Source organism: Pelodiscus sinensis, chromosome 2 (assembly GCF_049634645.1).
Source record: "Pelodiscus sinensis isolate JC-2024 chromosome 2, ASM4963464v1, whole genome shotgun sequence".
In the NCBI taxonomy this organism is placed as follows: Eukaryota; Metazoa; Chordata; order Testudines; family Trionychidae; genus Pelodiscus; species Pelodiscus sinensis.
In genome coordinates this window covers 84,624,619-84,648,435 of record NC_134712.1, presented here as the reverse complement: position 1 = coordinate 84,648,435, position 23,817 = coordinate 84,624,619, and the positions used below count along the sequence as shown (strand labels likewise).

The 23,817-nt window shown below is 44.5% G+C and overlaps 1 protein-coding gene across 1 annotated transcript in view; it reads right to left on the bottom strand.

The window, feature by feature from the left end:
* RAB12 (RAB12, member RAS oncogene family) overlaps positions 1 to 14,766 on the bottom strand; it is a 39,422-nt gene extending 24,656 nt beyond the window's left edge. Inside the window, exon 1 of the mRNA XM_075920964.1 lies at positions 14,493 to 14,766. Within this exon, the coding sequence (XP_075777079.1) occupies positions 14,493 to 14,712 (220 nt within the window). The 5' untranslated portion in view covers positions 14,713 to 14,766. The remainder of the gene's footprint in view (positions 1 to 14,492) is intronic.
* Positions 14,767 to 23,817: the final 9,051 nt, after the last annotated feature.

Genomic DNA, 23,817 nt, shown 5'->3' with positions numbered 1-23,817 from the left:
TACAAGAATTGCTTACATACACTAAAGTCCATGGCATCTTGTGTTTGTTACTGTTGTCAGCTAGCGCAGCCGTTAGGGATGTGAACATTTAACCTGTTAACCATGGGGGGCTGGAGCAGCTCCCCACTTGCCATGGGCAGAAGACTGCTCCAACCCCACAGAGGGCCCACCGTGAACAGGGGCTGGAGCAGCTTCAGTCCACAGAGGACCCAGTTGCCCCACAGGGGAAGAAAGGCTACTCCAGCCCAACAGCGGGTTGGGGGAGCTGCTCCCCCAACTGATTAAACAATACGTTTAACTGGTTAACCAATTAAATAGGATTTTACATCCCTAACAGCTATGCCTACCCACACTACGACACTGCCGCAGTTTGCTGCATAGACATATCCTAAGATTTGGCAGAGATTTATATCCTTAATGTTTTGTTATTGGTAAGTTAAGAAAATACAATGTGTGAAAAATGAAATTGTTAGGACAACAGTAAGTCAACTGAGTTCATTATAAATATGAAAAAAAATTAAAAACAAGTAGTCCTGCAGTACCTTAGAAACTAACAAAAATGTAGATGGTGGTACGAGTTTTCCTGGGTACAACCCAATTCTTCAAATGAATGGAGTTAAGTGGTCCAGGGTACAAATAAACAGCAGGGAAAGGGGATTGGGATGGAAAGAGAAGGGAAAACATGGAGGGAAAAACCTCCAACATTTCATTTACAAGGATGACACCTGGAATCGAGCTCTGAACAAGGACCTGAACAAGATGAGCAACTACATTCCACACCCTAATGTCATAAAAAGCTAAGCACCGGGTACTTAAAGCCCACTCTATTAGCCTCATTTAGCATGGACACTCTCACAATATTTTTCCCCGTTTTTTTTCTTCTCTTTCCCTCCTCATGCCCTCTCTTTCTCTGCTATTTATTTGTACCAATGACCTCTTAACTCCATTCATCTGAAGAATTGGGTCGTACCCACAAAAACTCATGATACCATCTACATTTTTTGTTAGCCTGTAAGATGTTGCAGGACTATTCGTTGTTTTTCAGTCACACACTACCATGGCTACCCTCTGAAATTATAAATATGGCTAACTTTTTTTAATCAAGAAGAGCAAGGAATGATTAATACAAATTCCTCAGTGGTTAAGTCTGACTGAAGCAAGAAGAGTAAAGTAACTTCTCTCACACAGAATGCGAATTATTCAAAATATTTTTCTTAACAGTAATTTAAAAGGTGCAAAATACAAAAATGTACTCCAATTCTTTGTGATGTATAAGACAACTTTAGATGTCTCTTCAACCAAAAGTTTGGATGTTTGGTTTTTACATTAGAAATATTAAACACTGTGTCCCAGTTTTTGCTCCAAGGCTCTTCAAATTCGAATCTGTAGTAGGACGACATCCACAGTGAAAAGCAACTGAGATGGAAAGAGATTTTAAGTTAACTCTCTGGTCAGCTCAAACAAACAATCCTCACCCTTTTAACTAATTGCTGAGAAAGCTCCCACATGTTTCTCTAATCCTCCAAGGCGTCCTCCAGCAAATATGGAAAGAAATGTCTTGATATTTCTAGTATTTTTTTAGGAAAACTTATAACAACACTGTAAAGCAATCTCTCAAACTTTCTGGCTTGCGGCCCGTCCCCTCAACGCAAACCTTTCCACGGACCAACAATCCATGATAACAAAATGCATTCACTTATCTCAAAATAAACTTAAATACTAAATCATTAATATCAGGCTACTGGAGCAAAAAATGTAAACACACAGTTATAATATAAGATGGTATGTATTTAGATCTTATTGTATATAATAAAATAACAACAACAACAATAATAATGAAATCCCACAATTACATAAAACTGCCACTTCTTACCTTACTCATTCCCATCTACCATCCTAATGTGAGAAGTAGTGCTGCTTTTTGTTGAGGCATCCATGCGGGATGTCTGCCTTCAAGCTGGAGTACTTAAATATCATATCTACCTTAATGTTCAGTCTATTTCTCTTTTTTGTTTTCAGACCTATGAGTGTTGAAAATCCAATTTCACCGTTGTATGCTGATGGAAACAGCAACAGGTGCTTCAGAGCATTGCTGGTGAGCCCAGGTTACTTTTACTGTACATAAATCCAAAAGTCCATCAAACTTTTCTCTGAAAATCTGCTTCAACATTCCATCTGATGCAGTATCCACAAGATTATCTCTCTCTTTCAGTGTAAGCTTGACCTGATTCCCCTTGTTTCCAAAAGGATTTTGGATCCACTCAAAGCCTGCACCTCTTAGAAATATTTTCCAAATTGTGCATGTAGACCACATAAGTGCGCTTTGACGCCTTCCACATTTTTCCCTTCAATTTCTTATTCGGACATTGAGAATGAAATTGGGAAGAGTTGTAAAAGAGTCAAATCATCCACAACTGAGGCATGCATAGCATAGGTCCATCTTCATGTGTAAAACTTTTACTTTGGCCTACACATTAAAGATGGTGACAGCTTTACTCTGCAAAGTAAAGTTCAGTCCATTCAGAATGCTGAAAATATCAGCCAAGTATGCCAGTTGGGCAAGCCACGAGAAGTCATGGATTTGATCAGGGCTCAAAGACCTGACAGCCGCTGTCATGCGGATTTTTACCTCTTTGCATAGTTCAAAGAGGCGGGTGAGGACTTTCCTCATGACAACCAGCGAACTTCAGAGTGAAAAAGAAGTTGCGTGTTCACTTCCCAGCATGTTCGCTTCCCATCTCCTAACACAGGGCTTTAAAATATGAATGTTTAAAGGAGGCCCTTTAATAAAATTTACAATTTGTATGGCCTCATCCAGAACAACTTTAAGGCCGTCAGGTATCTTCCTCACAGCAAGCTGTTCCTGGTGAATGCTATGGTCCATTGCTGCTAATAATGATGCAACTTTTTGGAAACAGGCAATTAAGCCCTTCAATTTGCTAGTCACTGCTGTGGACCTGTCCATGCAAATGCCACCCCACCATGTCTAATCCAAATTACAAGGAAATCATTGAGCATATCAAAGACAGCTTTTCTCCTGCCATGTCGGTAGGCACAGAACTACAGAAAAAAAACCCAGTGTACTTCCCCAGGCATAAGCCTATGGGATATATCAGGGTTTCCCAACCTATGGGTCGGGACCCAAATATGGATTGCCATTGCATTTCAAAAGGGTCACTATGTGTCTCTCCAGTTGGCTCTGCCCTTTCTCCTCCCCCCGTTTTTCAATTCCCTTGTGTCACCAATTCTTCCTGAATTGTCAAAGTGGGTCCCCATCTGGAAAAGGTTGGGAACCGCTAGATATATGAAAGGAGATTAGCATCCCCCACTATGTTAGTAAACTCATCAAATTTCGCACCCTCCTGCAAGACCATTACAGGTATAGTGATCCGCAAATCACATTGCTAGAAAACCACTGCTGTTAATAAAGGGCACAATTTTTCTTTTCCTCTGCAGGTTACCTTTAAATCGGGTGACCTCGTTTCAGCTATTTATAACATAGACCTATATTTCATCAATCCAGGGAGCCAAATATCGAATATTTGAGAACTGATCATTATGATGAAGATAACTCAAAGATCAAAAAGTTATACAGTGAAGCATATTAAAACAATTTATTAGTTTAAAAACCTTAAGCTAATATATAATATACTTAAAACTGTTTTAAAACACTAATTCTAGTATCTCATTTATTTTGCTCCTTGATTTCATCACAGTTTAATTTACAAATAATTGCTTCTGGACAATATTAAACTTATTATTTTCTTATGACCCCTTCTATTCATAATACTTTGGTCCTTGAAATGAGCTATTTATTTTAGCCTGAGTGGTTCTCCTTAAGCTTCATCTACACTATAGTTAGGTTAACATCAGTTGCCTTGCTTCAACCTAGCTGTAGAAGTGTATTCACTAATATTTGGCTCCTGCCAACATAAGTGCCTCTCTACGCTGATTTAGTTAACACCACCTGCCTGAAAATCATGGATTCCAGGTCAATGTAATTAGGTTGAGACAGTGTCAGCAGACACTGCATTGCTTTCATCAACTGTTACTGGTTTTCAGAAACCATCCCACAAGGTCCCCTCACTGACAATACAATTGATAAAAATACTCCCAGTGAAGATGCACACCTCAGACATAAGAAATGAAATATCCACATACACATAGGTGTTTTAATAACTGCAGTGCGATATTCCAATGTAAATTAGGGAGACATAATTTTGCCTTAGAAAACTATTAGGAATCAGCTTAACTCATAATTTCTACTCTATTCTAGATAAGTTTCTCTATCGCACTCATTACTGTTGAGTATGAATACAATCTTGCAGTTCATTAAGCAAAGCAATTACATATCTATTTCCTCACTCTCTCCCTAGAGGGAAAAGCATGTGAATTGTCGTGTTTTGATAGACTTGAATTTTTGTTTTTACACAGAACAGACATACCTCAGTACTGCTATAAGTACATCTACCTATCCTTTTGGCATTTCTAACGAACACCCGTTTTTCACTTAGTTTGAACACTAACTCAAGATTAAATTTAATTTTATTAAAATCTGAGGAATCCTTTATATTCACCAAACTATGCTTAACTTAAACCACTGACTACAGAAAGTTTTAATTTAATTAAAGACAACATTTCTGAATGAGCAAAGTTAAAAAAAGGGGAAAAAAACCTACTTAGATCTGTGATTTCTAGTTGTTTTCCACATTAAGGCTATGTCTACATGACGAGGTTTTTCCAGGATACCTCTGGTATCCCAGTAAAACTCTGCTGCGTCCAGGAAACACATCTGCTCTTCCACTTTTTTTGGGAAGAGCAGACACACTCTTTCGGAAGCCCTGTCTTCCTCCTCCCACGAGGAAGAAGGGCTCTTCCGAAAGAGAAGACTTTTCTGAAATTTGGCCCAGTGTAGATGGGCCAAATTTCAGAAAAGCCTCTTCTGAAAAAACTATCGGCAATTTGCTTACCTTTTTCAGATAGATCACTGTAGTGTAGACATAGCCTAATAGTACTGGTAAAGAATGTTGTTTAAGAATATCTTTTGATAGTGTATGTGTACCTCATTTTGACAAAAAGGAAACAAGGAAAAATATAACAATTCCTACTCTCCTCCAAGATGAGTCAAAAATAGCTTTACTAACTGATTTTATATTTCAGTGATAATCAGAAGAACCTTGAGAGGTTAAGTCCAATCCTCTGCACCATCTACACCTTCCCTGACTAGGGATATTAAACGTTTACTTTTGTAAACATGTAGCCTCCAGATTTCATAGAAACATAGAATCATAGAGCTGGAAGAGACCTCAGGAGGTCATCAAGTCCAGCCCCCTGCCCCACGGCTGGACCAATCGTAACTAAATCAACCCAGCCAGGGCTTTGTTTCTCCTATACAGAGGCAGCAACAGGAGGGTGTGTGTAACTGTTAGGATTAATCAGTAAGCCCAGGCTTATCAGTTAATTCTGTGAATGGGTGCATACTAACATCCTATTCCTGACAGATGTTTGTCAAACCTGCTCTTAAAAATCTCCAATAATAGAGTTTCTTTGGCCTCCCTAGGTAATTTATTCCAGTGCTTAACCATTCTAACCATTAGGAAGTTTTTCCGAATGTCCAACCTAAACCTCTCTGCCTGCAATATTAGAACATTTCTTCTTGTGTTATCACCAGGGTGGGAAGAAGAATGTTTCTCCCTCCTTCTTGTAACAACCTTTTAGGTACTTTAAAGCTGTTATCCTGTCCCCTCTCAGTCTTCTCTTCTCCAAACTCAACAATCCTTTTAATTTTCCCTCATAGCTCATGATTTCTAGACCTTTCATCTTTTTTGTTGCTCTTCTTAAGACCTTCTCCAATTGGTCTACATTTTTCCTGAAATGTGGTGCCCAGAACTAAATACAGTACTCCAGCTATGGCCTAATCAGCACAAAGTAAAGTGGAAGAATTACTTTTCATGTCTTGCTTACAACACTTCTGTTAATTCATCCCAGAATGATGTTTTCATTTTTTCAGGAGGAGGGGGGCAACTGTGTCTCACTGTTGACTCATATTTAGCTTGTGGTTCACTATGATCCCGAGATCCTTTTATGCAATACTCCTTCCTAGACAGTCATTTCCCATTTTGTGTGTGAAACTGATTATTCCTTCCTAAGTGGAGTACTTTGCACTTGTCCTTATTGAATTTCATCCTATTTACCTCAGACCATTTCTCCAGTTTGTTCAAATCATTTTGAATTATAATCCTATCCATCAAAGCACTTGCAACCCCTCCCCAGCTTGGTATAATCTGCAAACTTCATAAGTGTACTCTCTTCATCAACAATTCCGATCATAGCATAGATATTGAACAGAAATTGTCCCGAAATTGATCACTGTGGAACCCCACTTGAAATAATATTGACTTCCAATTCCGGCATTCCCTGTAGGGATCTAAAGATCCCCACCACACAAGAAAAAGACAGCACATTTAACTACAGATTTTGTGAGTTTGTAAGAAAACTCTTCAATCTTAAAATAAAAACAAAACCCGACACATGAAAAGAATGCATGGTGTGCTCAACTTTTTTTTTTTTAATTACAGCTTAAGTATCAAAATATTATTGAAGAAGAAGGGTATTTGGAACAGTTTGAACACAAAGAGCAACAAAACAGATGGAAGAACTTCACTACGCCTCTTAATAGGAATGTAAGCGAGTAGTCAACTACCTGCTTCGCCTCCTCCCAGCACTGTCTCTGTGGTGCCACCTGCCCCCCCACCCCATTCTGCTGTGTCTATCAGAGCATTGTGGGGGTGCGGAGAGGTAAGGGAGGTTGCCGAGAAGCAGTCTCTGCCCACAGTGGTCCCAGGCTCGCCACGGGCAAAGGCTGCTATGGCACCAGGCCCTGTTCACAGTCAGCCCTAGCCACTGTGGGCAGAGGCTCGTCTGGTAGCAGCTCCTGCTTGTAGCCAGGCAGGCCGCAAACAGGGACTGCTGCCAGGGCAGCCTCTGCCCGTGGTGGCCGGGGATGGCTGCAGACAGGGGCTGCTTCGCTGGGACCCCCCACAAACAGGGGCTGCTGGACCTGACTCAAGCCAGGACTAAGCAATCTCAGCTTAGTCCCAGCTCACGCTGGGTCCAGGACCTACCCCTGCTACGCCTCTGTAGTTAAAATGTAGTAGGAGGCAGGCTGCCTGTGCACCTAGCTCTTATCGACTACACAATACGAGGATTACCCACCTCTTAACATCCTTACCTCTAAAGCTAGATAATATTTACATTTTTCAGGCTAATTTGTGGGTTGCTTGTGGATAATTAAGAATAGCATAAAATTTTAGCACCACTGAAAACACAACTTTCCAGGAATTCTAGGTGCATTTAAAGTTGTGCCAGCGTGCTAAGTTTTTTGACGACAGAATTACAGAATCATAGAAATGAAGGGCTAGAAGAGACCAAAAGAGGACCACTATGATCAGTTTTCTTTTGCTTCACAGGATGGCTTTCTGTGGGCAACAATTCATAAGCAATTGCTGTGCAATGTATCTAGAATAATGATCGTTTCCTTAACATATGAATGCAAGCAAAGCCATCAGTAGAACTGACACCTGAAGAGATAGGAACAAATGCAGCTGAATCCGAGGAAATGGCAGTAACACATCATAATATGATCTGAGTCTTTAAAAACAAACAAAACTGTAATATAATTTGCCACTTCAGCATTGGGGTGCTTAATTATGCAAACACACTGCAAAAACTCAATTGCTCAGAATATAATTAATAAAACAGGATACCTCTTGGTATTAAAAAGTGTACGAAATCTGAACAACCCCTTAAAAGAAAAAAGGGGTTATTTGCCACTAATTATACTCATTTAAATTCCACTGAGGAAGTAGTTTGGCATCAGCACTACTGAACATGAGGCCACTTATGTTTCTTTAGGTGCTCAAAGAGGGATATGGATCAGTGTCCATGCTGCTATTCCTGGACTGTCAAAGCTAATGATCTAGCCAGTGGACCAAATTCAGTGATGAATCCTGGTCACATGCTTAGGCCAACATCTTTGCACATCTATTTACTAGGTAGGATATTAAAGACTAAAATAGAAAGCTGTAATAGATTTCCAATATGTTTTAATTATTAAACAACTTTTTATCAAGTAAACCTTCAAATACATTTTAAGTTGAAATTGTAGAATAGTGGGCAGAAGTAGATTTCCATACTTCAGGCTAAGAAGTGTACCAACATTTTGGCAATGGGAACAGGAAATGATGAACAGCAGACTTTCTTCATTAAATAGACTTATGAATTAACTTGAAAAAAATATTAGTATTTCCAAGAATTCTGATGGAGGAAGTTGCATCTATGATAAAATTACTAGGCTCCCAACATGTAGACCAAACTTAAAACACTTTTCAGCAACTGCATAGCCCAGCTTTACAAAAAAAGTAAAGATTAATCATGCCATAAACTCAATCCTTTGAATTTGAATTCTGACATTCAAAATATACAGGGTTTTTTTGAGGAATATTTGTCATGAATGTCAAGATACCTTGTGCAAGAATACAAAGAAGGGAACTCGTCCCAACACCTTGGCCAAATTCAGATGTGGGTTCCCTATATGTTTTCTCTCAACTGATTATCATATACTTTTTCACTTCTTGTCTTAAAATTGTGAAGTGCTGCTATGTTAAGCAGAAGACAGATTTCACCTCTGATTATTACACTTCGGTAATGGGTAAAAAAAAATTCACTATTTATAAAATTCTCAACTTCCAGTGAAAAAAAATGCAAGCCCATAACTGAGTATTACAGGCAGTCCCCGGGTTACGTACAAGATAGGGACTGTAGGTTTGTTCTTAAGTTGAATCTGTATGTAAGTCGGAACTGGAGTCCAGATTCAGCCGCTGCTGAAACTGATCAGTTTCAACAGCGGCTGAATCTGGATGCCAGTTCTGACTTACATACAGATTCAACTTAAGAACCACAGGCGTCCCCAAGTCAGCTGCTGCTGAAACTGATCAGCGGCTGATTCCAGGAAGTCCGGGGTAGGGGCTTCCTGTAGTCAGCCACTGGTCAGTTTCAGCAGCGGCTGACTTGGGGACGCCTGGGGCAGAGCAGCTGGGGTGCTGCTGGGTTGGTCCAGTAGCGCTGCCGCTCCTCGGCGCTACTGGACCAACCCAGCAGCACCCAAGCTGCTCTGCCCCAGGCGTCCTGATTCAGCCGCTGCTGAAACTGACCAGCAGTGGCTGAATCAGGACGCCTGGGGCAGAGTAGCTGGGGTGCTGCTGGGTTGGTCCAGTAGCGCCCAGAGCGGCACTACGGGACCAACCGGCAGCGCCCCAGCTGCTGTACCACAGGCATCCGGAGCAAAGCCGCGGAGCACGGGGGCAACGGGACAGCCCAGATGCGCCATGGCTGTCCTGCTGCCCTCGGGCTCCGCGGCTTTGCTCTGCTTTGCTCCCCGTCTCCCTGGTCTGCAGACCAGGGGGACGGGGAGCAAAGCAGAGCAAAGCCAAAGAGCACACGGGCAGCGGACAGCCCAGACGCGTCTGGGCTGTCCGCTGCCCGCGTGCTCTGCCGCTTTGCTTCCTCTCCCTGGTCTGCTGGAGACCAGGGAGACGGGCCCCGTTCATAACTGCGGATCCGACATAAGTCGGATCCGCGTAACTCGGGGACTGCCTGTATCTGGCTGTTTTGTTGCTTCTGACACACACAGCTGTTAACAGGCTAGACTGAGTTTGACAGCTGCATTCCACACTCCTTGCAAGCCTACACTCCCAGTATTTACTGACATTAGAAAGCACTATACTTGGTTTGCTATTTACTTACATGTTCTCGTATTGTTCAGACTGTCCAATGGTGCCAATATAATCAACACAAGAAAGACTTTTAAAGAAAACAAAATTATTTTGTGTACTTATTTAGGGGGCCCACAAAATTTAATACTTATATTATACATTCCTAAATACCACGATATCTGTATAGATTATTTGCATCACATATTACCACAGCTATTAAGTAAATTTTCTGCAGCAGGCATGTCATCAGCTCGGTTTTGTGAACAACTATTCTACTAGATTTTAGGATTTTACCAGAGGAAAAGTTGAGAATCCTGTTTCTTCTGGTACCAAACTGACTACATGAAAATGGCTTCTTCTAACCATTACCTGAACACACTATTAGATACACCACTTGTTAATTACACATCCAGAATGTGTTAATATAGTAAAAATAAACACATTATAGAAATATAAAACATCTCTAGAATCTAGCTTAACTAAGTAAATATATATTAATATGTAAAGTGAGCTGACTTTTCATTAAAAATCACTTCTCATCTACTACACATCTTTTCTGAATTTACACAAATATTGACTTCTTTCTTAGCACACAGCTATAACCACATTACTTATTGGTAAGCCCTTTACACTTCTGCCTGTCATATAACAAGTCACACAAGACTGTACTCAGTCCACTCACAAATTTCCATCTGAGAGCAAGAAAACTAGATCTTTGCATCCCAGCCAACACACATTTGCAAAACACTGATGCAGGTGCTAGATGAACAGAAGGCAAATGAAATCATGCCACCTCAATAAAACTCCAAACTGCAGAAGTGAGATTTAAATACAGATCTTTCATCAACTGCTACCTCAAAATGCTGGGGGAGGGAGGAGAAAGGGAGAGAAAGAGAAATATTGTATTTGCTAATACAGGTGGGCAAACTATGGCTTGTGGGCTAGATCCAGTCCGCAGGGTTAGTCCCTGGTGGGCCCCCACATCCATGTTTACCTCCGCCTCTGCAGGCATCTGAGGATCACAAGTCTTGTTTGTCAAAATATCTTTATCAAAATATCTAGAAGTATAAATATATGCTACAGTTTAATAGTAAGACCTACTGAGAGTCACTACTTTCAGGCTTAGCATATAAAATTCTACACAGCAATGTTTTGTTACTCATTTACTCAGTATCCAAAGTTAGTAAATATTTGAGATCCAGTATGCTTCTGCTGCATAAATATAAAATTAAGGAAACAATGCTCTACCAAAAAGAGTTAATTATGTAAAACAGTATAGCACTATAGATGAGCTACTATGAAAAAATGCTGTTGAAATTTGACAGGTCATTTTTTAAAGCCTTCACAGATGCAGTGCTGTGCTTTTGTATAATGTATACAACAAATTTATAATTTAGTCATCTAATTTTGCATTGTGAAATATAGAGACAAGTATTTTCTATAAAATGACCTTATATTTTAAAATGAATCACTTCCTCCCCTCCAAATGCACAAGCCTAGTGTATCCATAAACACCACTCAATAGAGCAGAGAGGAGTCAGTGACTCTTACAGACCAGAGACACTCAACCAGTTTATCAGTCACATTTGAAATCCTGTGTGTGGATCTGGTGCCCTGAACAGCCAACAATTTTCACTTAAAAGACTATAAATCAGCTTTAAAACAAAACATTTTAAACTTTGGCATGTTTGGCTTACATTGTGTATAGATTAATATAAAAAATAAAACTATAGTTGGATAGACCAATATCAAATTTAAAAGGAGAGAATTTTTATTCAAGTTCAAACTATTTTAAATAGAGATTTACAGTGAAATCACTAAATCCCTTCCCCCGTGTATATCTGTTCCTTCAGTTACACTTAGCTTTCTCCTCCCAAATCTGAGTTCAAAGCACAATCAGTTTACAGAACTTCACTCTACACCCCCCTCCAAAAAAACCCATGGAACCAATGCCCTGTTGGATCAGGTACACATTCACTTCTGTTTCAATCACACTCACTGATTTTCAGCATTTGCCTACATTCTTCCTGGATACGCGGTAACATCATAAATAAGGAGGAGATTGAGAATTACAACTGAAGATCATATTCTGATCTCTTTAAATTCAGTGGTTGCTTTTTACTTACACCATCAATTTCCTTTCCAAGTTGAAGACTCATTGCTATAGGGTGTGAAGTAGAGAGTAGCGCTAGTAAATCTTAATTTGGGACCATAAAAAGGTCTTCATGTCCTACTAACCACAGAGTTGTCAACAGCTCTTGAATTTAAAATGTTAGTCATAAAGGCTTAAAATAATGCTTTTATTTTTAAATATTTCTACATATAATTTGGTGGAAATAGATTACCTATGCTTATTTGATGTTGCTATACTTTTTAGATAAAATATTTTTTAATCTTTGACAGCACACTGTCATTTATTTCCTGTTTTTCTAAAATTAGGAAGGTTGTGTGCTTGAATCACTCATTTATCTAGCAATCGAGATAGTGAGTCATTACTTAGATAAAACCTGCCCAGTTTCCAAGGCACAACTCCCCCACTACCCTTCCCAGAATTTGCACACCCTTAGGCCAGGTCTACACTAAAAAGGAAGGTCAAATTAAGATATGCAATGGGGGCCCTCTGTGTTTGATTTAGTGAGTCTTTATTAGATCTCCTAAATCAAACTCTAAGATTGAGTGTGCCAGCATCAATCTCCCCCACTGAAGATGTTGCCTTATCCATTTTGGAAGAGCAATAGAATTTGATTAAGAAGTGTGCTTAACACTGGTTAACAACAAATTTGCTTGCATCTACCTTTTTCATCACTAGTGATGAAAAATCCTGTTTAATTGGTTAACCAGTTAAACATGATGTTTAACCAGTTAGCCAATTAAGGGAGGCAGGTGGGATGGTGCATCCCCAACCCACCACAGCCATTGCAGGCAGAGGCTGCTCTGATTGTCTTGAACAGCTTCTGTTTGCCGCACACTCAGGCCTACCACAGATAGGGGCTGCTCCAGACAACCAGTGCAGCCCCCATTGATTAAATGGAACCAGGAAGCATCACCCCTTAATGGTGATGCTTACCAATTAACTGGTTAACTGAACACATCCCTAATCTATACACAGAATAAATTCCAATCCTAGTCCCTCTTCCTTAATGTTTGATAAGCTTCCATAGCCCATGGCAAGATTATCAATGTGTCTTCATTAATAATATCCAAAATAAAATCTATAACAACATCTCTTTTGATGGCAATACCTCTCTGGACCTTTAATACTGCACATTTAAGGTTTTGTAACAAGAAACAGAACCTGTGCTCCTAACTTCAGAAAAATGTATTTTATACATATAAGCACTACCAAGCAAAGAAACCAGCAAGGAATAAAGAGCTGTCAAAATAAACATTAAAACTGTCAAAATAAACACTAAAACTGTAACGGCAATCATTTTAGAATTAAATTGTCAGAGAAAGATACCTCTATTTCTAAAAAGCAGCACTGTTACTTTCTAGCAGAACTTTAGAACTCTTCAGGCTCCAAGAGGAAATTAAGCATACATTTTACAAAGACACAGCTTTGGCATGACCAACTTGTCACAACACAGCTCCAAAATTAGGCCTATAGTAATAATAAAACAGACTAAAATTTATCAGGTTGCTCAAGGATTATTTTTTCTTCCCCTTAAAACCTTTGCTATCCTGTACAAAAACTAAACAAGAAACCACCTCCACCTAAAGGGATCTGTACTTATGGCTAAAGTCTATTAGCAAAAAACTTAAAAAACAACAAAAGGTCTGGTAGCACTTTATAGACTAACAAAACATGTTTCGTCAGTCTATAAAGTGCTACCAGACCTTTTGTTGTTTTTTAAGTTTATCCTGTACAGACTAACTTGGCTACTCCTGAAGCTTCTATTAGCAAAGACAGATTTACTATAAAATAGTTTGCTCTGCTATTTGCTGTCTAGGAAAGTGAACTACATGTACAGCCTAAGGGATGTTACTACTTGTCAATTACAAACTAAAGCTTTCCAGGGATCTAAAACCATACGCTGAGCTCCCATTACATTTTCAATGGGAAATACTTTAATCCCGGACCCAATATTTGAATCCACATTCCATTTGCTTTTACACAAGAACCTTTTTTTTCCTTTAGTTGCTGACATTTAAAGTTCTTACGGTTTTTTTACATGCAGCAGTGAGGGCTCTAACATCCTTTGTCACAAGAGCATCATTAGACGGCGTGAGCCTGTCTTTTAAGCACTAAGGTGAATGATTATCTGGAACGGATGACACTAGCTGCCAGCCCTAGCCGGGGGAGCCCGTGCTCTCAATTGCTCAACCCCAGCGGGCACCCCCCCTAAGCCCCACCACTCCCTGAGCAAGAGGGGAGTCTCCTAGCGGGCCTATTTTCAGCGCTCGCCTTACGCGTCCGGGGGGCTGAGAGGGCCGGAGCAAGCTCAGAGGAGCGAGGCGGGAACTAGCCCGCATGGCTGGGACGGGCGGAGGGGGCCCGTGGGGAGCAGCTGGCGGGGAGGGGCGCTGGCGGGTGGCACGGAGGGAAGGCCGTTGGTGAGGGGGGGGGGAGAGGGAAGGCCGTTGGTGAGGGGGGGGGGGAGGGAAGGCCGTTGGTGAGGCGGCGGGGAGGGGGTGGGGGGGCTGCCAGAGCCCGGCGGTCCCAGGGGGCCGTGCAAGGCGGCGCGGGGCTGGCGGGGGGGGGGGGGGGGCGGCGCTTACCCACGGTGGACTTGCAGGCCTCGCAGAAGGTGTCGTCGGTGAAACGCTCCATGAGGCTGGTCTTGCCCACGCCCCGCGAGCCGATGATGATGACCTGCAGCTTGAAGTCGGCCGGGCGCGGCGGCTGCTTCCTGCGGCGGGACTGCAGCGCTGGGGAGCCCCCCGCCGCCAGCTCCCGCCCCGCGCCGCCCCTGCGCTGCAGCCCGGAGCCCGGCTCCATGCCCGCCGGCGCCTCCCGCCCGAGCCTGCCCCGCGCCTGAGGGGAACGGGAACTGCGCGGCCCGTCCGGACAAGGAGCGGCCCGCGCCGCAGCGAGCGGGTCCCCTCCCGGGAACAGCAAGCCCGCGGAGCAGCGCCCCCTAGAGCGCGGGAGGCCGAGCGCCGCGCTGCCGGCCAGGGGGACACCGGCCAGACCGGCTGCGGATGGAAAGGAAGAAACATTCCCCTGCATCATGCGCCTCAGGCTCTGTCTAGACTAGGGGGCTACGTCTACACTGGCCCCTTTTCCGGAAGGGGCATGTAAATTTCAGCAGTCGTCGTAGGGAAATCTGCGGGGGATTTAAATATCCCCCGCGGCATTTAAATAAAAATGTCCGCCGCTTTTTTCCGGCTTTTAAAAAAGCCGGAAAAGAGCGTCTACACTGGCCCCGATCCTCCGGAAAAAGTAGGAATAAGACCCTCCGGAAAAGGGCACTTTTTCCGGAGGATCGGGGCCAGTGTAGACGTTCTTTTCCGGCTTTTTTAAAAGCCGGAAAAAAGCGGCGGACATTTTTATTTAAATGCCGGGGGGGATATTTAAATCCCCCGCAGATTTCCCTACGACGACTGGTGAAATTTACATGCCCCTTCCGGAAAAGGGGCCAGTGTAGACGTAGCCGCCAGGTTTTTTGGGATTCCGCGTCCACTCTTCCGACATTTTTGGCAGAAGAGCAGAGGCGCACTTTCGGAAGCCCTGTCTTCCTCCTTCCTGGAGGAAGAAGGGCTCTGTCAAAAGAGGCTTTTCCGAAATTTGGCCTAGTGTAAACGGGGCCGAATTTCGGAAAAGCCTCTTCCAAAAAAACTATCGGAAAAAGGTACGCAAATTGCAGAGTGCAATTTGCGTACCTTTTTCCAACCCCACCCGCAGTCTATACGTATCTTCAGAGGAGTACCCCGTTAAACTATGTCTACACTATAAAAAAAAAGTCAAAAGATATGCAAATTGTGAACTGCAATTTGTGGATCTTTTTCTGCTTTTCTTGCAAAAGAGGCTTTGCTGACATTTGGCCATCCACACTGTTTGTTACTGCTGCATCTGGGAAGAATGGTTTCATTTAATTTATTAAACTGATTAAGCGTTTTAACTTTCTCATGTTAGTTTATCAAGCTTCATTTTAAATGAAGTAAAATACTGTGTCCAACACAAAAGGTTTAAATGTTTTCTTTATTTATGGCAGGGATGGGGGGGGGGGGGTCACTGACATACAGAGAAATCAATTGGGGACCATACAAGTGAAGCAAAAATCTCCTCCAAAAAAAAACAACCCCCAGACCTCACTGATGTGGCCCCCAACTGAGACACCTCACTTTTCTGGCACTCCAGCCCTCAGGGGGTGAGGGGAAGGGTCAGGGAGGACTGAGGTTCAGGGCTTCCCATAGGCCAGATTTACTTTTCTGGGGTTCCAGAGTTAGTGGATTTTGTGGACCCCCTTAGACTCTGAGGTGGGAACAAAAATGAGGGATTCAATGTGCAGGACAGGGCTGCTAGCAAATGAGATAGGAACGCAGGATGGGGTGAGGAGGGCAAGGTCTGAAAGGGAGTTTGATGGCAGAAAGGGTGTGGGGTGGGGGTAAGAGACAGCGTTTGGGGATGGAAGGGGGATGCGGCAGTAATGCAGAAAGGGTGACAATGCATCCAAAGAGCTAGTTGGGGAGGGAGGCACAGAAGTGGGGAGTAAAGGAAAGTGCAGCTTCTGCAAAGTAAAAGTATATCCCCCTCACATTTTCCTTCTTTTCCAGCCTCACTCCCTTGAGCCCCATAATCCAACCCCCCATTCCCACAGCCTCATAGAATCCTAGGGCTGGAAGAGACCTCAGGAGGTCATCGAGTCCATCTCCCCGCCCAAAGCAGGACCAACCCCAACTAAATCATCCCAGCCAGGGCTTCATCAAGCCAGGACTTAACTTCTAGGGAAGGATATTGTACCATCTCCCTAGGTAACCCATTCCAGTACTTCACCTCCTCCCAGTGCAATAGTTTTTTCTAATATCCAACCTAATATCTAATATCCCTCAGTGTAACTTGAGACCATTGCTCCTTATTCTGCCATCCATCACTACTGCGGACAGCCTCTCTCTCTCCTGTTTGGAACCTCCCTGCAGGAATTTGAAGGCTGCTGTCAAATCCCCCCTCACTCTTCTGCAGACTTAACAAGCCCAAATCCCTCAGCCTCTCCTTGTAGGTCATGTGCTCCAGCCCCTTCATCATTTTGGTTGCCCTCTACTGGACCCTCTTCAATGCATCCACATCCCTTCTGTAGTGTGGGGCCCAAGACTGGACATAATACGCCAGATGTGGCCTCACCAGAGCCGAATAAAGAGGAATAATCACTTCTCTAGTCCTCCAACATATCTACCGCTCCTCCTAGCTTAGTGTCATCCACAAACTTGCTGAGGGTGCAATCCATCCCCTCATCCAGGTCATTAATAAAGTTGTTGAACAAAACCGGCCCTCAAACTGACCCTTGGGGCACTCCACTTGAAACCGACCACCAGACAGACTTGGAGCCATTGATCGCTACCCGTTGGTCCCAACAATCTAGCCAGCTTTCTATCCACCTTACAGTCCATTTATCCAATCCATACTTCCTTAACTTGCTGGCAAGAATATCGTGGGAAACCATATCAAAAGTTTTGCTCAAGTAGAGGTATATCACAGCCACCATCTTCCCCATGTCCACAGAGCCAGTTACTTCATCATAGAAACTAATCAGATTGGTCAGGCATGACTTGCCCTTGGTGAATCCATGTTGACTGTACTTGATCACTTTTCCCTCTTCCAAATGCTTCAAAATGGATTCCTTGATGTTCCCCTCCATGATTTTTCCAGGGACTGAGATAAGGCTGACTGGTATATAGTTTCCTGATTGTCCTTCTTCTCTTTTTTTAAAGATGGGCACTATATTTCTCCTTTTCCAAGCATCAGGTGCCTCTCCCAGTCTCTATGAGTTTTCAGAATTAATGGTGAAAGGCTCTGCAATGATATTTTCCAACTCCCTCAATACCCTCAGATGCATTAAATCCGGACCCATGGATTTGTGTATGTCTAGCTTTTCTAAATTGTTCTTAACCTGTTCTTTCCCCACCAAGGGCTGTCCACCTCCTTCCCATACTGCGTTGCCTAGTGCATTTGTCTGGGAGTTGACCTTGTCTGTGAAGACAGAGGCAAAAAAAGCATTGAGTACTTCAGCTTTTCCCACATCATCTGTCACTAGGCTACTCCCTCATCCAGTAAGGGCCCACACCCTCTCTGATCACCCTCTTATTGCTAACATGCCTGCAGAAACCATTCTTGTTACCCTTCACATCCTTTGCTAGCTGCAATTCCAATTGCGCTTTCACCTTCCTGATTTCTCCCCTGCATTCTCATGCAATATATTTATACGTCCCCGTAGTCATCTGTCCAAGTTTCCACTTCTTATAAGCTTCCTTTTTGTGTTTAAGCTCACCAAGGATTTTCCTGGTAAGCCAATCAGGTTGCCTACCACATTTGCTTTTCTTACTGTGCATCGGGAAGGTTTGTTCCTGTGCTTTCAATAAGGCCTCTTTATAATACTGCCAGCTCTCCTGGACTCCTTTCCCCTTCATGTTAATATCCCAGGGGATCCTGCTCATCAGTTCTCTGAGGGAGCCAAAGTCTGCTTTTGTGAGGTCCAGGGTGTGTGCTGCTCTCCTTTCTTCCTTGTCAGGATCCTGACATCTCATGATCACTACTGCCCAGATTGCCACCCACATTTACTTCCCCTACTACATTTAGTTCCTCCCAGTTTGTGAGCAGTAGGTCAAGCTGCACATGGCCCCTGGTTGGTTCCTTCAGCACTTGTATCAGGAAGTTATCCTCAGCATTCCTGGATTGTCTATGTATTGCTGTATTGGTCTCCTAACAAGTGTCAGGGTGATTATAGTCCTCCATGAGAACCAGAGCTTGTGATCTGGAAGCTTCTCTTAGCTGTCTGAAGAAAGCCTCATCTACCTCACCCACCTGATCTGGTAGTCTATAGCAGACACCAGCCACAACATCACGTCTGTGCTCCCACCTCTAAACTTAACCCATAGACTCTCAACAGGCTTTTCTCCCTCTATATACTGGAGCTCTGAGCAATCATACTTCTCTCTTACATACAGTGCAACTCCTCCTCCTCTTCTCCCCTGCCTGTTCTTCCTGAACAGTATATACCCTTCCATTACAGTGCTCCAGTCATGTGAGTCATCCCACCAAGTCTCCTTTATTCCAATCAAATCATTGTTCTTTGACTGGGCCAGGGCTTCTAATTCTTCCTGTTTGTTTCCCAGGCTTCTTGCATTTGTGTACAAACACCGTAGAAAACTAATTGATTGCCCTACCTTCTCCATTTGCACTGGGGTCCTCCTATGCTGCTCCTTCCTCTTTGTGTTTCTTCCCGGTATCCCACTTCCCCACTTACCTCAAGGCTTAGGTCACCATCCACCAATGAACCTAGTTTAAAGCCTTCCTCACTGGGTTTACAATCCTGCCCACGAAGATGCTCTTTCCTCTCTTGGTTAGGTGGATCCGATCTTGCAATCCTTGTGGGCCCATGGTTGAAAGTCCCATAGTCAAAAAAACCAAATCCCTGTCCCCGACACCACCTGAGCAACCATGCATTTACTTCCATGATTTGACAATCCCTATCTGGACCTTTTCTTTCAACAGGGATGATGGACAAAAACACTTCAAATTCCTTGATCTTTCTTCCCAGTGCTACATAATTTGCAGTGACATGCTCAAAGTCATTCTTGGCCATATCATTAGTTCCTACATGGAGAAGCAGGAAGGGGTAGTGATCAGTTTTGGAAGCCTCTCAGTCACATCCTGAATTCTGGCTCCTGGTAAGCAGCACACTTCTCAAGATTCCAGGTCTGGATGGCAGATGGATGACTCTGTCCCTCTTAGCAGGGAGTCCGCAACCACCACCACCTATCTTCTTCTCTTGGTGGTTGTGGAACCCCCATTTCTAGGGCTACGCATCCCCTGCCTTCCCGTCAATGAGGTCTTCTTTTGATCTCTTCCCTGAGAGGTCCCTTCCAAAGCATTCTCCACCATAGTGCCTGTGCAGAGAGCCTGAAAATGGTTACTTATCTCTACCGGAATTGGGGATACCTGAGTTGGCTTTCTTTTCCTGGAGGTTACATGCTGCCAGTTTTCTTCCTTGTTCTGTGCTGCCCTCACTGGTTCTCCAGCCTGCTGCTGTGCCTGCAGTATTAAATGCTGTATTCTACTGAGGAAGTTTTCATCTTCTCTTATGTAACGTAGGGTTGATACTTGGGCCTCTAATTTTTTCTTTCAAAATGGCGACCAGCTTGCACTTAGTGCAGATGAAATCCTTTCTTTCTTCCGGGAGGAAGAAAAACATGGCACATGCTGTGCAGGTAACAACAGCAGACCTATCACTATTCACACTTGCCGTCCTTCAGAGAGATTCTTCAGATGTTTTTAATGCCCCCTTGAAGGGCAGAAGAGAAACAAAATGCAAGAAAAAGACCAAATCCTATGGGGCTTTCCCCAAGGCGAACTCTCAGGCAAACTCCCCTGTTGGCTGCTGCCCTGTTGACTGCTCACTGCATTCACTCTGGCTGCCTTTTTATAAGGCTTCTGGCTAGGCCTGGCTCAAAGCCTTACCACTAATCCAGTCAGCTCCTGAAGGCCCACCTATAACAAAGCACTCCCAATTCACACTTTTCAACCTGCCGCTTTTTTCAAGCTGCTGTTCTTTTCAAACCGCCAAACACACAGTCAAACAAATGCTTGCAGACAGTTAGGGTACGTCTACACTACAACGTTAATTCGAACTAACTTAGTTCGAATTAGTTAATTCGAACTAACGGATCCAGACTAAAACACTAGTTCGAATTAGCGTTTTGCTAATTCGAACTAGCATGTCCACATTAAGTGGACCCTGAACCAGGCTTAAGGATGGCCGGAAGCAGTGCCGGCAGGGCATCAGAGGAGGACTTAGAGCGTGGAGATGCTGTCTCAGGCTAGCCGAGGGCTGTGCTTAAAGGGTCCTGACCCCCACCCCGGACAGACAGTTCTCATGGATTCCCCGCTTGCAAAGCAGTCCTGGCTTGGATTGCCCGGAGTACCCACACAGGGCACATCACAGCACTCGGCCATCAGACCGGCTGCACTTGCCGCAGGCTGCCATCTGGGGAGAGGGGGCAATTGGGGGGCTGTAGGAGAGCTTCCACCCCCAGAAGCCTGCAGAGCCAGCCCAGTCCTCCCCATCGGGGGCTTGTACCCCATTCCTCCCTCACCTCCTTCCACTTACCCTTCCCTAGCCCCTCTTCTTGATGTACAAAATAAAGGACAATTGTGTTCAAAAATGGAATCTGTCTTTATTGAACAAAACTGGGGGAGACTGGGAAAAGGAGGTGGGAGAGGGGAAGAGAGAGGGTGGGAGAGGGGAGGGCAACTAAAATGATGAGGGGTTGGGAATAGGTCCCATATGAAGAGAGGATAAAGAGACTGGGACTTTTCAGCTTAGAAAAGAGGAGATGGAGGGGGGACAGGATAGAGGTCTCTAAAAGCAGGAGTTGGGTGGAGAGGGTGCATACAGAAAAGTTCTTCATTAGTTCCCATAAAGAAGGACTAGAGGACACCAAAGGAAAGGAATGGGTAGCAGGCTTCAAACTAGTAACAGAAAGTTGTTCTTCACAAAGCAAAGAGTCAACCTGTGGAACTCCTTGCTGCAGGAGGCTGTGAAGGCTAAAACTAGAACAGAGTTTAAAGGGAAGTGAGATCAAGTCATGGAGGTTGGGTCCATGGAGTGCTATTAGCCAGGGGGTAGGAGTGGTGTCCCTGCCCAAAGTTTGTGGAAGGCTGGAAAGGGATGGCACGAGACAAATGGCTTGGTTACTGTCTTCGGTCCATCCCCTCCAGGGTTCCTAGGGTTGGCCGCTGTTGGCAAATAGGCTACTGGGCTAGATGGACCTTTGGTCTGATCCAGTATGGCCATTGTAAGCTCAGGGCTCAGGGTCGGGGGTCTCAATGGATCACCTTGATTTTCATGCACACCTGCTCCTGGGTGGCCAGGCTGGCAGCTCTCCTGCCCTAGACGGCCACTTTCCTGTGCCTAGTGCGGAGGTCGTGGATGAGGTCCACGATGTCTGCACTAGACCAGGCGGGTGCCCGCCTCTTGCGGTCCCGGGCAAGCTCCCGGGAGCTGCCAGCCTGGTCCCGGGAAGAGGGGGAGGGCTGGGGGGCATCGGGTGGGTGGCTCGATCCGTGCTAGGTGCAGGGTCTGCTGGCTGGGTGCTGGCAGGCTTGCACCTGGCACGGGCACCGTAGCCAGCCCGTGCCCCTTTAAGGGGTCCGGGGCCGGGAGGGGGGGGCATACGAGTTTCCCTGGTGTTGGCCAGAGTGGCCACCAGGGAAAGCTGGGGAGGGCTAGCCTCCCACTAGTTCGAATTAAGGGGCTACACACCCCTTAATTCGAACTAGCTAGTTCTAACTAGGCTTAATCCTCGTACAATGAGGTTTTCCTAGTTCGAACTAAGCGCTCCGCTAGTTCGAATTAAATTCGAACTAGCGGAGCGCTAGTGTAGCACCTATTAAAGTTAGTTTAAACTAACGTCTGTTAGTTCGAACTAACTTTGTAGTGTAGACATACCCTCAGATATTTGGATACTCACCCCACCAGTTCACAACACAACCCCCCAAAAGCCACACATACCTGAGCTCCTCTCGGATGTTTCCCAGGCAAACTCTCCTGTTGGCTGCTGCCCTGTTTGCTGCTCTCCTGCCTGATCTCATGCATTGCCTTGTGCTCTTCAGTGCAACCCCTGCCCCCTCCCATCCTGCCCCTGCATTCTCCTTCACCCCCCACTCCTGCCTGTACATCCCTGTGCCCCTAGTGCACTCACTGGCAGGGAAACAGCGCTGGGGCGAGAAGAGGCAGGGGGGTGGGTTGAGTCTCTTCTCTGCCTGGGCACAGAGGAGCTCTGGGGAAGGGGCTCTCCATCCCTACCCACAGACCACAGGGGGTAGCCCGGGCCCCAGCATAACATGTATGCCGGCTGCCCACTCCTGGCTCTGTGGAGCAGGTCCAGTCCTACTCCCTCCCAAAGCAGGAAGCCTATAGCGTTGGGGGGGGGGGGGGGGGGAAGGGATTAACCTCTTAGCTCCCCAGAGCTGCACGCCCAGGCTGGGCAGGGGCAGCCCTATGGATGGGCACGAATGGATCTCCTGCCCTCACCCTCCCAGCAGGAAGCTCCAGGGTTCGTGGGGCGGGGGAGGGGCGGGGAAGGGGACGGAAGAGGCTGAGCTCCTGTCCCATGTGCCATGGGAAATCGGCTCTCATGCCGCTTGTGGCACACATGCCAGGGCTTGCCAACCCCTGGTCTAGCATAAGAAGTTAGTATACATGCTAAATTATCAGTTCAACCTTGTATGTAACTGTGATGCTACAAGAACCTTCCAAAAGGTCCAATAAAAGATATTACTTCACCCGCCTTTATTGGAAAAGAGCAAACAGGTGACCCAGAGGCAGATGGAATAACACGGACTTCTTTATGGCAGATACTTTTTCTGCCTTGGACCCCCACCTAGGGTCCAAGTGATCAATGAAGGGAGCCCGGGCATACTCTTTGATCTGAGTTAGCATGCAACTACATCTATACATTACATCATCCTATAAATCCTACTTTGGTGATGTGAACACCCATAGAATGGATAAACATAACCATGTGATGAATATTATTATTCCCACCCCTGTTTACTTATTTACTACATTTTGCTGAAGTCAGCTCATTATCCAGGGGCGGGAGACGGATAGGGACATGCCATTGTTCACAGAGAAGGCATTCATTCACAGCTGCAGTTTATCTCTATGTGGCACAACCACGACTTTATCTGCTGCTAGCAAGCAGAAAGAAGGTCAAACATGTCTATAAATCTGTCAAAGCAGTGTCTGCCTATACCGGACTCCATAGCCATAGCAACCATTACCAAAGCTATAGATTTAATTCTTGCACTCCCCACCAGACTTGTCTCTCTCATATCCTGGGCCTGACACAGCTACAGCACTGCATACAATCATGAGATATCTGA